Consider the following 17,185-nt stretch of genomic DNA (forward strand, 5'->3'; position numbering starts at 1 on the left):
TGTTCTTGAAGACCGGATGTTAGCGGACGCAGAGCCGGAAACGGACCTAGAGAGAAATGTAGCAGATGGCCGAACATCGAGACAAAAGAATAAAAAATAAAAACGGCGAATGCAAGCGCATGTATGCTTTAATAGTCTTGGCTATATAAATTTCTGTCTGACTCAGAATACATGGTCTATAATTACATAGATGCATATTTATTAAGAGCGTGCTCAAAAGGTGTACACGCAACCAATTTTTTAAAGAATGCAAATTTGTAGATATCCTCAAGACATAATCATGCTATAGTATTAATATATTTTTTATCAATGTTAATGAACCACGTGATTATGTAACGATGATGCGATTTAAAGCATTATAATAGCTAGAATTTCTTACATCAGAACGTGATTTTCACGCGGATCGGAGTTAAGAATCATCATTCGTCATCCGTTGACACAAGAATAGTCTAAAGTCTGAATAGGTAAGCGTGATGAGATTCATGAGCATAAGCGTGTATGCTGTCACGTATACGCTGACGTCAGGATGATGAAATTTTATAAAAATACACACCTGTGAAGTGAATGCATTTATGCAATTATAATTTTATCATTAATTTAAATAATCCTAACTGCCTTATCTTTGGTGGCAAAAATATTGTCGGTTACCATACCATGAAAATTAGTCGTATCAGAATAAATTTGATCATGTTGTAAAAAAACAAATAAGATAGGTACTTGAAAAACACCAAGCAATTAAAGTCGTCTTTTATTTTTGAGCGTATCTCCGCAAACATTCAAAATAACCGTCGAATATCTTTTGTTTTTTTATGTTTATCACCCACCGACCAATCGACGTTTAATAAATTCAAATTTGGAACGATCGTTTTGTTCCTGGAATACTCGCAAGGCTTACATTAGCCTCAAACGTAGCATACGAAAGATCTTTAATTGTGTGTTGTTGTTAAAGATTTCAAGCTCATCTGATACTGGTTTGACAGTGACAAGCAATAGGGAATAACAGCTTTGTGTTATTTTATTGTATGCCGCACCACGCGCGGGTGAATCCAATGTTCAAGCGAACCAGAATACGCATGGTCTTCGATTGCGGACAATTGTTACGTATTCCTCTGTCGCATAACGTTGGTCACTGGTGCCGTCCGACTCTGCGCCGGTAGGTGGGGGCTGCGCGGGCGCACCGCGAGGCGGAAGCGTTGCGCAACTGACATTGAACCGCGGCCGCGCGGAGGCCGTGCCGGATTCTTGCTCATGTTAATTGGAATACAACAGTATCACCGAAATAGATACCGGTTGCGTTTTCCGCGTACGTTTTGGCGATAAAAGTTATCGAGGACAAAGCCGGAGATAAAGTTTATCAGTCGATATCTGGTACCATTGTAAGTTAACATTATACGAAATTGGTGGCAAACAAGCGTACTCCTGTTAAGCGATTGCCATGGCTTTGCTTGCAACTCCAATGGTGGTAGATGGATCTTTTTTAAGTACTAAACAACATACCACATAACTAGTAGGGATGGGAAATCATCGACTTCCTAGTATCGATCAATCGCGGAAGCTAACCATTCCGATGACGCATAATCCAGATCACACACGTCATTTAATAGCAATTAACTTATGGAAAATAATTGTGATAAGACTACGACTAAGTCTAGGTATGGCTTACGTCAGTTCGAATCGCAAGCGTGGGCGTTAGTTTCATCAGAGCAATGTCACCCTGTGTCGTGAAGGTGATTAAGGCAATGCTCTCTAACATTGTAAGTCTGAAGGGGAGACTAAGCCAGATTGTGTGTATCCGCTTAGATAGCCTTTTAAACATTCATGAACAGATAAAATTATAATCTTTGGTGAAATATAATACATATAGCGTAATCGATGTATACGGTAATGAGAAACCGGCTGACTAATGTCCAATCGGACAGTTTAGCGAATGGCGCCAAATAACACAATTTTCTTTGAGTTTGCGTCAGACTCCGCATTTTATGTTGTTTACGTTCGCTCGTAAGACAAGTAACGATTGCCGTGTCCTTCTTAATTTGTTGAATTAAACGTTACAGAATCGGTACAGTGTCGTGAATGTCGCAATTAAAGGTATATCGACTTTTCCTGGTGCCCACGTCAATACAAACTCATTACTTTTTGACAATCGATATCAACCCCCGTACCAACGCACGTCACGGAGCCGTGACGTCAGAGCTACGCGCTACGCCGTAGCAAACGCTACGAGTCACGTGTTGCGTGGGTGCCTATAATGAAAACCTACGTCAAAAGCTAAGACGAGTAGGCACGAATCCCTGAAACAATTTGCTGTTACAAATTCGAACGTTTTGTTTTTTTAAAACAAAAGAACGTTAAGGAAAACATTCAAGCGCTTCATAATTTGACTTTGTTAGACACGTGCCTAGGTCCAGATTGGAATAAAGGAGCTATTATGCTTGAAGAACTTTCGTTCGCGCTGATTATTATGTATTCATAACGTTTGAGTGCGGGCGTACTGAGTATTTACTAGTTAATAACATGGTACGATTACATCACCTTCGCGAATCCTCCAGGCGACAACTGCGCAAATTGCTTCGGATCTGTACAAATACATCGATTGTGCCGTGGAAAAACAAGAGTGGAATGTTCAAGTTTACTAATGACGTGAGTGTATTGTCGCGATTATATCGATGACTTCATGCGAGGGATCATCAACCAGCTATGTCGCCCGACCCCTGTTTAAACAGCATATTCAGCTTTTTTTATATTATTTAAAAACAAGCGATTTTTCCAATTGATATTATTAAAACGGAGAAACAATTTCATCATAATTAAGAACCATTTGTCAAATGTCAATCAAGCCCAAACTTGACGTTACGTCAATGCATGGTATTGTATTGTTTGTCGCTCGCTTACGCAACGCGACCGCGAACGGAGGTCGGATACGTTCTCATATTTATTATACGTATTCTTCAATCTCGTACGCGAGGCCAGAACCACGAAAAGAGTACCGTTTCGCAACGCTTATTTCAATGTCGCTTAGCGCTCCCGATCGCTCGCGGTCTTAAATTGTGCTTAAAATACGCGTCAATGTCGATGACGAACCTTGGTACGCGCACGATCGCGAATCCATAGGTGCCCATGGTAACGCTTCAAGCTGACGTTGCTTGCTATCGGAAAACGAAGCCCGAAGGCATACTTTTTACAGAATGGCCGAATGTTTCTTTTGGCGGTCACGTGAATTGTTTTGGCGACTAGTGTTGTAACGCTGTGTGCAGCGCTTGCGTCATTTCCTCTCGGCGACCGTGAACTGGCTTACGTCATCGGCGTTTCGGCGAGATTAGGATGCGCCTACGCGGCAGAGCAGTTCCGATCGCATTTGAAGGCTCGGAAACCAGTATTAGTTCTCTTTAAGATTGATGCGGACCTCGAGGTTTCATTTAAACTGGTTTGCTGATAGCGTTACGACTTATTTGATATAGGAGTACACGGTCAGTAGCCCCGGCAGGGATAACATCCGTCACTGTCACATTACAGACTCCTCCGGCTAAGGCATCTTGCCATAATAAAGCGTTAAAATTAGCGGCGCTCGAATATTTGGAGTAGTGCCACTGTTGCATTTTACAAGCAGTATATTATTGGTCAAATTAAGACATTAATCATTTAAACACTCGTGGTCGTGTCTACTTAATCTTTCATATTGCACGCTCGACTTGTTCTATGTCATCAATGTCCAGTGACAAAGCATTTGTTTATGAAGCGAGAAAATAGTGACATCACGGCGCTTAATTACAAATAACATTAGTCTGTTTATCGGAGCGTTACCAAGAAACTCAATACTAGGACAACAGTACCGCACGAGGATAACAAAAAGTGAATTTCAACAGGAAAATAGATACGGCGTTTTTGTGCATTAATCATTGATGATACAGGGATGGACCATTACAAATGGGCATGAGTAATATACACGTATGTGTACACGTATCTAGTTATGTGAGATATTGGTATGTAGAAGCAAAGGTGAAGTGGTAAGAGGCGATGACAGACAGGAAACCGCTGTCCACTCACTAATAAGCATAATCACCATTGTCTATTGAATTACACACACATTAGAATTGCAATACAGGTCAGCTCATTACAATACAAGCCTTGGATGTGTGAGATTGTGATTTAGGATTAATTGTAATTCTGGACAAGTCAGACCGGTTTCATTTTATTTTGCAGCCGGGCGAGGTAAATGCTCGATGCATCGCGAACGCTTCAAAATAACGTATGTGTTTTTAAACTACATGTCGTATACGCTGTTTTACATAGGAAAATTCTGCAGATGTAAATCATAGGGTCGCCCTATTCTTAGTCGAAATGGAGTACTAGATCTTCTTCACAATAAAAGTTCAGCGGAACAAATTTATTTGTATTGTATAGTAAAGCGTCGTTGCCATCCAGACGATATTGCTTTTATATTTTCCTTCTAAGATAAATATCTTTGTTAGCTTGGCGTGGGCCTTTTTATACGTTCCTCCTTGTCCGATTTTTGCGACGTTGTGGGCGTGAATGAAGAACGTTTACTGGAACAAATACATATTTACACTACGCCCCCGTTTGCCCGCGGAACGGTTATATTTGCGAAATGGATCATACATCGGGAATGTAGTACGCAAATCGCCCACGGCACCGCACTTAAATATATCTTCATATAGATCTTCGGATGCAAAATTTCAAGTACAAGAATTAAATGCGTGCGTCAGAACAGGAAAAAAACCCACGCCTCCAATTTACGGGAGCTCTCTGGCCAGTCCACTCATAAAACTTTAACACGAGACTTAAAAAATGTTATTTGTATAGCTAATGAAATGAAACCCCAACTTTTTGCCTGCATAATTTTTACGTTGTTTGTTTGTGCTTTAGTACTCGCCTCATTCATTTTGCGGTATAATTCCAAGTTTTGCTTTTGTTTTCGTACGCTCGCAATCAAGTCGCCGAGTTTTTTCCATTTATTCAAAAAGATGTCTTGCAAATAAATTACTATCGCACCTCCAGATAGGTTATCAGCACATTTAATATCGAAATTTGATACGCCACGTCGCCATTGAACATCTTTGTGTAGGAGGTAACATTTAAGTTTATCCCGTATAAATTTAGACGGCCGTAAATAGGTATCGAGGGTCTATGCGGGGGTAGTGACCCCGCTTCCTATGATTCACCCTGCACCCTCCGACATTGCCCTTCGCTTCCCTAATAGCAATGACGTCATGATACACTGACGCATTCTCTGGAATTCATCACAGCCTGTCGCACTGATTCATTTTTACTTTGTTATTTTGTAGCTTATTATGACGGTAAGCCGCAGTGCTTAAAAATTCTTTCTGTCTGAGGTTTCTTTACTCAGAACCAGACAGGTCAACGGACGGCCGTTAAGGTGACTTGGTAACATCAATATTTTAAAACAATAGGTTTAACCTTTGTTAAGTCTGTGAAGTTTTTAATTAATTTTGGACCTCAACGCGAAATCAGTCACGTAGTAAAATTGAATTAGTTTACCATGTAAATAGTTCGCAATGGCTCTTTCAGACGACACGAATAACTTGTGTAAGTATTCCAAAGTATTGACTCATCAGAAGTCACCTTTGGATATGATATGTTAGCGTTTAGAAATTTAGCTGAATCACATGTCCGAGTATGGAGTACTGTCCTCTTTGAGTCACTTTAAGTTGTATATGACTAGGTGAGTTGTTAACGGTGATGAATTGTGTATTAAATGAGCTCAAAGTTCCAAGAACAAATATAGAGAGAGATAATCCTACACAACTTAAAAAGAGCGTTGTTATCGACGCCTGTATTCTTTCAACACTCGAACATGAACATTCTATTTATAAACGTCATGGACAGTGATTATTGGATTGGTATTCGGCTACTGTTTCCTTCTCTCTTATTTGGTTACATCACAGTTGTTTATTTTGTTCTCATGTTAGGATTGTTTACGCTGGGTGGTTTTCGGCGGTCAGCGACCTTCGCTCGCGGCCGGCCGCTCCGAAACGGCACAAGCGACGGCAGGTTTCAAGAAGTGCAAAACGAAATAAAAAGTATCCCCAGGCTTGCTGTTTCAGTCTGTTGCTAGGCGAGATAGCTGGCGAGATGGAACGGTATGGAACGGTGTTAAAATGGGTGGCGTGTGTCGGCGGTCAGTGATTCCTTAGTCGGTTCTCGTTGGGCGACCACGTGGAACGAAGAGGGCGCAATTATGGCATCTCCAAGACTTGTCCCGGGTTAATTGTTGGCACGTGCAAGCTTTTTGCTCGCGGGGCGAAGTGAATGCACCGAAGGGTCGCGTGCGACGGGCCGTAAAACCTTTTTTGCGCGACGTGCCTTATGCTTGCCCTCACGGGGAGCTCAATGTACTCGTACCTCAGCTCCGAGCGATGACTCACAGAATGATATCATGACATGACACCAGTCCCAAGATTGTGCGGTAGGCGAGAGCGTCGCATTCGAATGTAGATTTAACACAATAACTGCATAGGGCAAGGTAATCGGCCTTATTTGGTTAAGCCAATGCAAGTCAGAACGAGCCAGCGAGTTTAAAAGTCGACAAAGATGGAATTGCGGCAGTATATCATCATGGACACTGTCATATTCATTTAATGATTACAGTTTCAAATTTAGCGGTTTCTCTAATTAAATACGCCCCCTGTTTCGACAGTAAGTTTGTAGTAGGTTTAGCGCATACGGGTGGCATATCGGCGGATAAGTGCGCGTTACGCAAATCCGCAGATATGTCGGCGGCGCGCCCGCGCCCGCGTCTCTTGTGCAAGGTTCTGCAGACCTTTGTTTTACGCAACCAGATCAATTTAATAGCGAGTCATGCGTATTCTCAGCTGTGCTGACACTACATAATGCGACAGAATGAAACTCTATGAGCCAGGATGTTAGAAAAAAAATTGTAATACTTTATTGTAACAGTCAGGAAACCGGAACGCCCTTCCTAAATGACAATAAATGTGTTGTTCGATGCAAGGTGTAGGTAAACATAAGCCCATTATCGCTTTGGATTCCGTTCACAATCGAATCCGCTTTTGTATGGGTGACACCGATGTCCGGCAATTTATTTCGTCGAATGTCTCGCAGCCCGTTTTGCGCTTCCTGTACGGGTGACATTCGCCCGACTCTCTCGGCGTCCGGTAGTCGCGTCCGGTGTTTTCGAACCACCAAAAAAGGTGCGAACACGCGTTATTTATAGTAGTGACGAATCGCGTCGGACGTTCCATTTATTTTCAGGTTGAGGGAGAGGCGTAGGTGTGATTGTGGCGTTGTAATCTAAAATTGTAATCGTTAACCTTCCCGGATTCAAGGTGAATGACGAGTCTAGACTTGGTCGATTATCGATTAACGTGCTTTTGTGGGCTCGGGCATCGGTTCCGCTCGATCGATGAGGCGCGGGCGCAGCGGCCAGCGACGACATTGGCACAGTTCGGGCGGCCTCACCACGCCGCGAACGAGGTCGCGAAAACGCCCCAAAACGCCCGTCTGAATCATTCCCCTATCTTTTATAGAGACACGCCTGCATGGATCTGTGCCAAAAGACCAATTGGGAAAACTATACGCAGCAAATTGCAAATTTGTAACCAAAGGTTCATTATGCAAGAGCAATAACTCTCACGATGGCCGATGTTATACAATTGTCGAGAAACTAAGACGTACAGGATTACCGAGCGCCCGTATTATGCAAATACGTCGTTGTAATGTTGCTTGCACCACGACTTTGGCAACTGGGTTTCAAAACGTTTTGAAAAGATGTAGGCGCCGCGGGCCGCGATCGTCGCACGATACGATGCGTGTTTACAAAACTCTGCGTAGACTGAATATAGACGGTTTCTAAATTAGAAGGAAATGCGGTGTCAGCCGGTGGCCGGGCTGGCATGCGTCTGGCGCGCCGCATTTCTATCGCGAACCGATTTGGCACATCCGCCGGCGAGTGCCAGGCCCGTAAATATACCGTCCCGTTAAAACAGTGCGAATATACCGACACATTTCGCTCGGTCCCGACTCGAATTTCCGCGTGCAACCGGTTATTGGGTATAAACATCTTTTATTCCAGGTAGCAGGATCATCGGACGAGTTCAAGCAGTTTGTGCGGCATATCGCGTTGCGTAATCAAACGACGCTCACCATCATTGTTTGCAGTGCATTCGATAACTCGATCCGGCTTCTGAACGCGTTACGCAAAAAACGAGGGTCTTGTTTTGTTACCTGGATGCATCAGGCTATTATTATTTTGGCGTAGAGTGGGCGGGATGGGATCGACAATACGCCGAGGACAATTTTACCTGGCCGTGTTTACAAAGGCTTATGTATCTACGGCTAAACGTGGGCTCCGGCGTGTCTGGTGTAGATTCGCCTAATTCCGTAGTAAAATAAAAAATAGCATAGAAAATGTCTTGTTTCTACAGATCACGTGGACAAAGACCATCTCGCGTTGCATGAATGTATTTCCGCTCCATCGTTTCCTGTCCGTCATGCCGAAATTATGGATGCATTATTCCGTATCGGCAAATGTAGTTTACGGCCAAACATCCGGCTTTCCTACGTCAAATCCGCAGTAACGTCACCGCCGAGAATAGCCGCGGTAATTGCTTGTTTGGTTTAACAAAGGAGCCTTCCTGTGTAAGATTAGTTATATGTTTCATGTTTAATAAGCGGGATCGTATGAGATAATCCGAGGTCTCGCTACCTGCGTTATCGGCCCTGCGACCTCGATTTCCTCCCCAAGGCCCGCGTCCGGATACGCTCAAGATTTCTCTTGATAGTTTCTAGTTTCATATGAAGCTCCCATTCCATACCGACACAAAAGCAACATGCGGCGTTCAGTGAAAGCAAGTTTCGATTTGCGACAGCGATTAAGTTTACACCGACAGCTTTCTTTGACACGGCACTAACGGAAACTTAACCCAGATTCTGGCAAAGGCCACATGCCTCGGTCGAACCACTAGACGGAACCCTCTTAGACAGTTTAGCAAAGTAATGCCATTTCGGTCCCTTTACCGCCTCAAAACTCAATTTCAATGCAAATCCTATTTAGCCGAGGATCGGGACGATCACTAAAAACTTTCAGTACACATTGTAGGAGTAATTCAAAAGGAGGTGGTTCAATACTTCTTCATTTTCATGTCAAAGAACCGTCTTCGCGGAGCACTCTCGGGTGCTCGGTGAAAAAAAGTCCGTTTTCATCTCAAAGGACATGAAAAACTACGGGCGAGTGTTAAGAAAATCCACTTCAAAGCGTCAAAGAGAGTTGGAAATCAATATTAATGTTCTTGTTTACCTTTGAAACGGGACGGGATGTTGATCGCGGCGTCCCGGCCGCGTTCCGGATGGCTCGAATTTATAATCAGGGGTGCCTTTATATCGCAAGACGTGAGAACGGAGGTCGCGGGGCGGGCACTTGCTCATATCGCACCTTCTCCACCGTACGACAATTCTCACGATTGCAAACACCAGCTGTATAGTTCAAGTGGTCACCGCCACATGTGCATAATCATTAGATTTTTTAGGGCTAAACAAGGGCAGCTGCTCTTTATGATAATAAGGCGCGGTCACGCTGCCCATCTGAATAATCACACAAAAAAGGACTCCTTTGGGAGCGATTAGGCATCTGTCGGGATGATGGAATTCCCGGGTCAGTATATAATGCCGGATGGTTACCTGACCTAGAGCCGAAGGTCCGTTAGAAACAAAAACGTTTCCGTTCCGAAATCACACATGCCAAAACTGGAAGCGCATGTGCAATATCCTGTCTAAATACTTTAATAGCCAGACGAGCAGACTTCGGCCGAAGGTTGCGTCCCGTTTGCCTAATAACTGTTGTGTTTGTGCACGCACACATTTCCATCTTATCTTGCAAGTATGCGCACCGTGCGAGCCGCGAGCTCCTTCAATCTAACTTTTATCTTTGACTTTGAGCTCGTGTCTAATAACCAAATGTATGTAAAGCATTCCAGCTTTGAGCGGCAACTTTGGCAAAGGCTTCTCAAGGCGCACTCGCTCTGCTATTACATAAAGGGTAAAGCAAAAGTTTTTACATTTGAGGCACGGTCGCGGTGCTTCCCGTTCCGCATCGCGGACTGCTTTTGACAACGCCGGCTTTGATGACGCGCCGCTCAAAAGCGTATTAAATTTTACCTTTTCTCTCTGTCTGTCCACTCAAAGCGGACTGAATTATTACTGTTGCGTAAATATGTAGATGGGATTCGTTTTATCTGCCATTTTCGCGGGAGGTAGCGTCTGGCGCGAGCTAAGCCTATTTTACAACTCGAGCAGTCTGCGGCTTGGCGGTCGCGTCAAAGGCATGCTCGGCGAATGTCAGCAGGGACGCAGAGACACAAAGGTCAAAGGAACCATTACGGTCAGCTCCCGAGTGCGGAGGCGTAACGAAAATTGTCTCAGCGGGGACGGCGGGATAACTTAATGCGTACACAAAAAGGCTGGTTGTTGCCCCGAACGTGGGAGGGTGACCGGGGGCGGTTTGAGATTTATTTGCGTCAACCGCATTTAACGAGGATCAGACAAATTCTTGAAACAGTAGCTCCGTAAAAAAAATAACCTTTTTTATCTCAATAAAGGCATCTCATCTCATTAAATCAACAATGGCATGGATGCGGGCAGGTGAATGGTGGATATTTATTTGAAGGTTGAGGAGGAATGCGTTTGTTAATTTCGTTTTAAGGGGTGCATAATAATCCGGGAGCATTGTCGAGGGTTTAGGGATCACCTGACCGGGGCAGGCATAGCAGGTACCGCGGGAGCTGCGCTCGCGCACCGCGCGCGGCGCGCGGACCCTTGACCCGATTGCGGCGCGGTATTGTACGCAGCAATGACACCGCTCGCCTTGAGCCGCTAGCATTGCCGGAGATATTCGCAACAATGGAGGCCAGATAACATTTCAAAAGTTCGAAAATCCGCGGGCTACCGTTCGACGTCGTAATTAAAATAGTTGAGTAATCCCCTATGTGTGATTGTCTTATTGTAACGCACGTTTTTTGTTGGAAAGGTGAACTGTTTGGGCAATGTGTCGTTAGATTGTCGATAAGATTGATCACGTATTCTGTGTCATGACATATAATTGGTGAAGTTGGCAGTCGGTGCAGGGACCGGTTGTCCCGGCGACGATAGCTGTATCGGTGGCGACAGTAGGCACTTAGGTATCGAGAACGCCGCTATCATAATTAAGGCGACGTGCGCCGCATATTCATTGTCGGTAATGAATGACTTGATAAACCATTTATCGCTGTCGTGAGGCGCTATCGGCGAAGAAAGGAAATGACGCGCTACTTAAAATACAACAGCGTTTCCGTTTCCCTTCGTTTTTTATATGCCCAATATTCTCACGAACGATCTTGGCTTAAAAAATGAGGATGTAATCGATCGATCTCTATTGCAGCCGAGATATTAAATACTTGCGTCAGTCAGTTTCATCGAATTGAGCACATCGGCAATCGGAACCGCGGCCGGCCGACTTTGTTTCTGTTGCGCTGTTTCGAGGGATACTAATGTCGTATTACAAACTATTGCTAAGTCGAGATTACTTAAACTTGCGAAAACGACATGACGGTCAGTTTGCACACATCTTACACTATGAATTGCATTGCAGATAAGTCAGAAACTCACCTTTGGGGATCCGCGAAGACGAATTTCCTGAGCTTGAGGTCTCGGAGCACTATTCCTTGTTCGTGGCAGGCGGCCACAGTTTCGGCCATTTGTCTGAACAGCCGCCGGGCCTCATGTTCGCGGAGCCGTTTCCTCGCCCTCACGTAAGAATGGAGATCAGAGTGCGACCGAGGGAATATTAGGTAAACTCTCTTGTCGCCGACTAGAACTTCGTGGATTGGGTTGACGTGCGGGTGCCCGTCGAGACGGTAGTGCGCTTGCAACAAACTGCTGCAGTCTCGAGACACCACCTACGAAGAAAATAATCATCAGTCTACAGCCTATTAGGCTCAAACCTCTCATGAGCGAAAGCGTATTCCCTATATTTTAACAAACAAACAGTCGACAAAAATAAAACTCTAACGTTTGTAAGGTTTCTGAAACGTTTTTGTAAATGTTGCTTAAAAGGCTTAATGAGGCCATGGCAATTTTCTTTGACCTAGATTTGTTTGGTTGCGTGATGGGCCTTACTAGTGATCGATTCAATTTAAATTTTCAACGAGCAAATCGTGGAATTTTGTAAAGGAACTAACTGTTACAAAGTAAGGATGCGTCCTTATGGATCTTTGACTATGTAATAACCATTTATTAGATTCAAAGGGCCCGTTTCAAAGAGACTGGGATTTAAAAGGGCTAAGTCTAACGTGAATAACGAGGTTGAAACATTTGAATAGAGCTGACCCTTTGCAAATATCGGACCCCGTTGGCTTCAAACGGAATTCCTGGTGACTAGTATCTAGTTTAGAAATCAAAGTAAACGGTAATTCTTGTTTATAATAGAGGCTATGTATGTCTAGAGAGGATTCCTTGGGAATTTATTATAATCTGAGCTCTCATCGTTGTAAGCATAATAATACCTAGCCTGTTAAAAGTAGTAGGTAGTTATGTATTTGGTTGAAACTATGAACTGCCTGAGACAGCGGTTGCCTTAAAAAATAGTTATAACGGCCATTTCTTTGGTCTTTATTTGAAATCTAATAAATAGGATTGATCCATGATTGATTTCGCTTGTGGCTTGTACCAGGATGGCATGACATCGAACAGTTATTCCCGGCTAACGACTGCAGTCACAGTTTATTTTCGAACAAGCACGAAAATGTCAACGACATTGTGGACGCGAATTCCAAATCTGATTTCCCGACTCACGAATGATGAATCACGTTTGTCGCGTGCGTCGAACAATTTCTTTTTCCGACGCAAATATTTATTTATAGGGCTCACAGTTTTAGTAAATTATTTTTGAGTCATATCACTAGACGCGCCGACGCTACGTTCTAGATAAAAAAACTGGGCGTTACGAAAATATACACGACCCAATTTTTGAGGTATTTACAGAGTAGAGATATTGATAAAATTCGCAATGTTGACAGAGCACTTGATAATATTTGGCATCGAATGCGCTTTACGGCTTACGGGAGCTAACCTAGTTACCGTTATCTTTATTTGATGGCCGCTTGCAAATTATGCATTGAGCCTTAGCAACAACTTGAACAACTATTGAACCCATTGCAGTATCCGTTTTTAAACGGTACCATTGTTCTTGGAATTGCGATCGAATCGGCTACTGGCATCGATTGTCTCTTACCGTACGGTACGGTACGCTGCAATGGCCTACTAAGTACATTATTTTTCGAAGTTCGGGCTCCGTTATGTCTGCGTGCTATCACGGCACGGCCGCTTTTGTTTAGTGGGAGGGGGATAGGAGGGGCCCGCTAGCCTCGCTTTGACATTCGACGCGTTATCAACAGACTATTTCACAATGTCAATGAGAAGGTCTCGTTTATTTTAGGCGCGGCGTACCACGTGTGCGATAGATAGGCGATAAAAACTTAAGAGCGCCATAGACAATTTCGCAGCTATTTTGAATTTAGAATGCAGACTGGCGAGTTCGAGTAGCCGCGTCATATGAGGCATGTATACAAATGTGTCAGTCGTTGAGTCGTGTTGGTAAGACTATGTTGTAAATACGTTTAGCAACGTCGTTGCCTCACGCAACCTTGCCGGGTTCTCACGAAGGAAGTGGCTATTCTGCGCCTTGACAATACCGTATGGGCCTTTGTCTAGATCCATGTTATCCTGCATTGCCTAAAATGACTGTAGAAGGCTATCATTTGTGATGACGTTAGTCGCGATGTTATCAACGATGATGAATCATGGAGGCTTTTTGGGTGGAGTGTCACTCACGTCGGCTAATGATATCATTTAATGCTAATAAAACAAAGACTTACTTAATGTTTGTTTGTTTCTATTTTAACATTTCTTTTGTATGTATTTAATTATAAAAGATAAAATCGTTTACTTACCTATTAGTTAAACACTTCTAATGTAAAATTGTCTTAAACCCTAGACGTGTTTTAGTGTTAAAGGAGGTTATTGTTAACACGATCGGTTGCGAAAAAGACACATGACATTGTTTGGTACAGCGGCCTACAAGACCGATCGAGCAGCGCGGGGCCGTGACATATAAAGCCACATCGCTTACCCATTAACAATGCGTTTTAACGATTAATCATTTGTTTTTAATTAACGGACTTTTTTATGCAAGGGTGGTATAATCAAACGGACGATGTAACCAAAGCATTTTTTTTTAACTTGGCAAATGGCTGCGCGTTATTTAATTGAATTAGCAACCAGTGACTTTTTAATTTCACTAGCGTGAGAAATCATAGACAAACTCATATATTTGCAAGCAGTACAATTGAGTAATTGCATAGAAAGGGCTCGGCATAAGGGTATATTATTGGGATCTGGGCTTATCTCTCCATGGGGTCTATCCCGTGGGATCCAGTCCCTTTACCCTTTTGATGTATTTGTCATCAGAGGGGCAAATTTACGAACTCGTAGATACTAGGTACATAGACTTTGGACTGTTGTGGTCAGTTAATTTACATTTTATGAAATAAGTACATAATTAGAAAACAAACTCTCACGTGAGTTACTATCAGAATTCAGAACATACTAAGTACGTTTTAATGAACTTTAAAATTTTGGTCACTGGTTTTTTTTTTAATCAAATTAAAATTGGACTATGAACAACAAATTATTATTTATTATTGAATTTTGATTGGTTTTTAAGTGAAGTTGCGTCTTCTTTGCTCTCTTACTTAATATACCTACCTACCAAAGAAATTTTACTAGAGCTACAGGGCATTTTTATTTGATGCCTAGAACAAAGGTTGTGCCATTTAGTCAATTAAATGGACCAGAGGTCGATTAAAAGCCAGATTACGCACTAATATCAATCAAACAAAGCTACGCAACTGTTCTGTTGAAACCAGCCAGTTTCGAAACTAAACACGTTACCTTCTCATATCCTAGCTAGGTTCTGAATGCCATTTCAGAACGCAGCATTTGACAATTCATTAATTTTAAAAAGTTATTTTAGGAAGTTCGTGGCATTAAACAGTTTCGCCTTTGTCAACAGGGTAATTAAAAAGTAAGATGACAGATGTCACAAATGTCAAATTCGCGTGTTTGAGTAGACGTATTTACCTACCTACTTTATTAAAATTATTATTGTTTTTAATAACAATAATAACAGAACTGTGTTTGCTACCTAAAATGTATTTACCGGCATAATTAAGTTTAGGTACATGATTGTAACTTGTAACATCCTGTTGACGAACTTAGCTTCGAGATTCGAGCATGACGACATTATTTACATCGACTGTAATATCAACCGATTGATCTTCTAATGCCTACGCATATTCAGAAGGATTGTTTACCTACTTTACTGTGATAGGTAATCGATACTATCGCGTCGTATGACAAAGTACTGATAAAGCTACTGCTTACCTTGCATACATATTCCTCTTGAGTGCGCACGTCCACACACCGACAAAGAGAGGAACCCTCGACCTGTTCCAACAGGAGGTATTTCTCCGCTACTAGAGCGGCTTGGAACTGGTGCTGAGGTGGTTGAGGGCTAGGGGGCGCCGGGCTGGCAGCGGGCGAGGCGGCCAGCCGCTCCGACAACGTCGGAGACGCCGCCCGCTCATCCTTGCTCGGCTCCACCGGCTTGCTCACGCGCAGCGGCCACAACAGCGACGGCGATCCCGGATCCATCACAACACTAACACTGTCACTAATACACTTATATCCACAAAACACAAACACTTAACGATGAGGAACTACGATGATATGATGGACATGATCTGTAACAAAACAAACGTGAATAAATACGAGAGTTGCAAAAAGTTACAAAATATAAAACGAAACTACGAGACAATCGGCGGTTTAGTAACTTATTTGGCAAGAAATTACGCTAAAATAAAGGTACGAACCTTGAAATGATTTGCCCGGAGTGGATATCGTACCAAAATTTGACTGTCCGTGGTGGCGGTTAGTTCGCTTTGCTATGACCGGAATTACAGGAAGCGTTTCCGAGTAATTCGAGCACGAATAGACAGGCCAATATTTTGGGCCGGTGTCCGCTCGGGTTGTTGTGAAATCAAACGAACACACGACCGACGCTTACTAACGCCATTGCGAGACTGACGGCGGAGGCGAGTTTGACGCGCCGCTCGGTTCGTTCGGATTTCGGAGCCGGCAACCGAACCAACGTCCAATGTCGACACACCGTCAACTTGCGTAGTACGCGAGTATACGCCATGCGGTCCGTAGCCGCAACAACAACTAGCTAGCTGTCTCTCTTTATCTCACCGTCCGCCGCTCTTCAAAGATAAGGAAAGACTTCAGCCATTCATTTACGTTTGGCAATGCAATGTAGATGCCAAAATGTGCACATTATAACCTACTCACCTGTACCTGTTTCATTTCAATATTATTTTACAATTATTGAAATAGGTACCTATAGTGATTTATGAAACAAAATAAATATTTTTGAACGTTTATGTAAATTTAATTGTTGCGCTGAGTGATGTTACGTTTTGCTCGTTAGGTAAACCAAACGTTGGTAATAAAATACCGATTTAGAAAAGTTGAATTAGTTGTTTGTAAACTTATGCAAGGGGCTAAGGCTGAACATTTTCCTCCCTTTTCAATGCGAAATGTATTTTTAGGGTTTGAATATGCAAATAGAACTAATAGGTTACCTAAGATTCGTTCGTAACTTCGTAGGCAGTTCATATTGACTGATTATTTTGGATTGGTCGGTATATTGTGCTATGGGCCGAAGGTGGCTGCAAAAGTGCAAGGCCACTTTATGAATGAATTTCGTTCCTAATGTGTCCTTGCAATTTTGCAGCTCGCTATACATTCGTAGGTTAGTCGAATTCGCATAGGTATAAACTACCCATCAAAAACATTACATGTAAAAAGATGCAACTCGCGCAACGCAATTCTTCTACTACATAAAAGTTTTGAGATGTAATGTAAAACCAAGTCGGTTATTTTTGTCAATGCTGTGGTGTTAAAACCGTATCAATAAGATATCTTTAATTTTTAATACATATAATGACTTGGCCATTATTGATAATGATTACGACATTTACGACGGTACGAGTAAAGCATTATGTGCGATGGCCAAGTCATTCTTATACGTCAGCTA

At 42.9% G+C, this 17,185-nt stretch overlaps 2 protein-coding genes across 2 annotated transcripts in view; one reads left to right on the top strand and one right to left on the bottom strand.

Moving 5' to 3' along the window:
• Positions 1-4,425, top strand: part of LOC134791027 (NADH dehydrogenase [ubiquinone] flavoprotein 1, mitochondrial-like) — a 35,789-nt gene extending 31,364 nt beyond the window's left edge. Inside the window, exon 9 of the mRNA XM_063762075.1 lies at positions 4,416-4,425. The gene's annotated coding sequence lies outside the window, so the exon portion shown is untranslated. The remainder of the gene's footprint in view (positions 1-4,415) is intronic.
• Positions 1-16,323, bottom strand: part of LOC134790963 (tribbles homolog 2-like) — a 33,500-nt gene extending 17,177 nt beyond the window's left edge. Inside the window, exons 1-3 of the mRNA XM_063761989.1 lie at positions 15,960-16,323; positions 15,472-15,830; positions 11,638-11,927 (exon numbers count right to left, since the gene is read on the bottom strand). Coding sequence (XP_063618059.1) covers positions 11,638-11,927; positions 15,472-15,741 — 560 coding nt within the window. The 5' untranslated portion in view covers positions 15,742-15,830; positions 15,960-16,323. The remainder of the gene's footprint in view (positions 1-11,637; positions 11,928-15,471; positions 15,831-15,959) is intronic.
• Positions 16,324-17,185: the final 862 nt, after the last annotated feature.

Source organism: Cydia splendana, chromosome 5 (genome assembly GCF_910591565.1).
Source record: "Cydia splendana chromosome 5, ilCydSple1.2, whole genome shotgun sequence".
Classification (NCBI taxonomy): Eukaryota; Metazoa; Arthropoda; class Insecta; order Lepidoptera; family Tortricidae; genus Cydia; species Cydia splendana.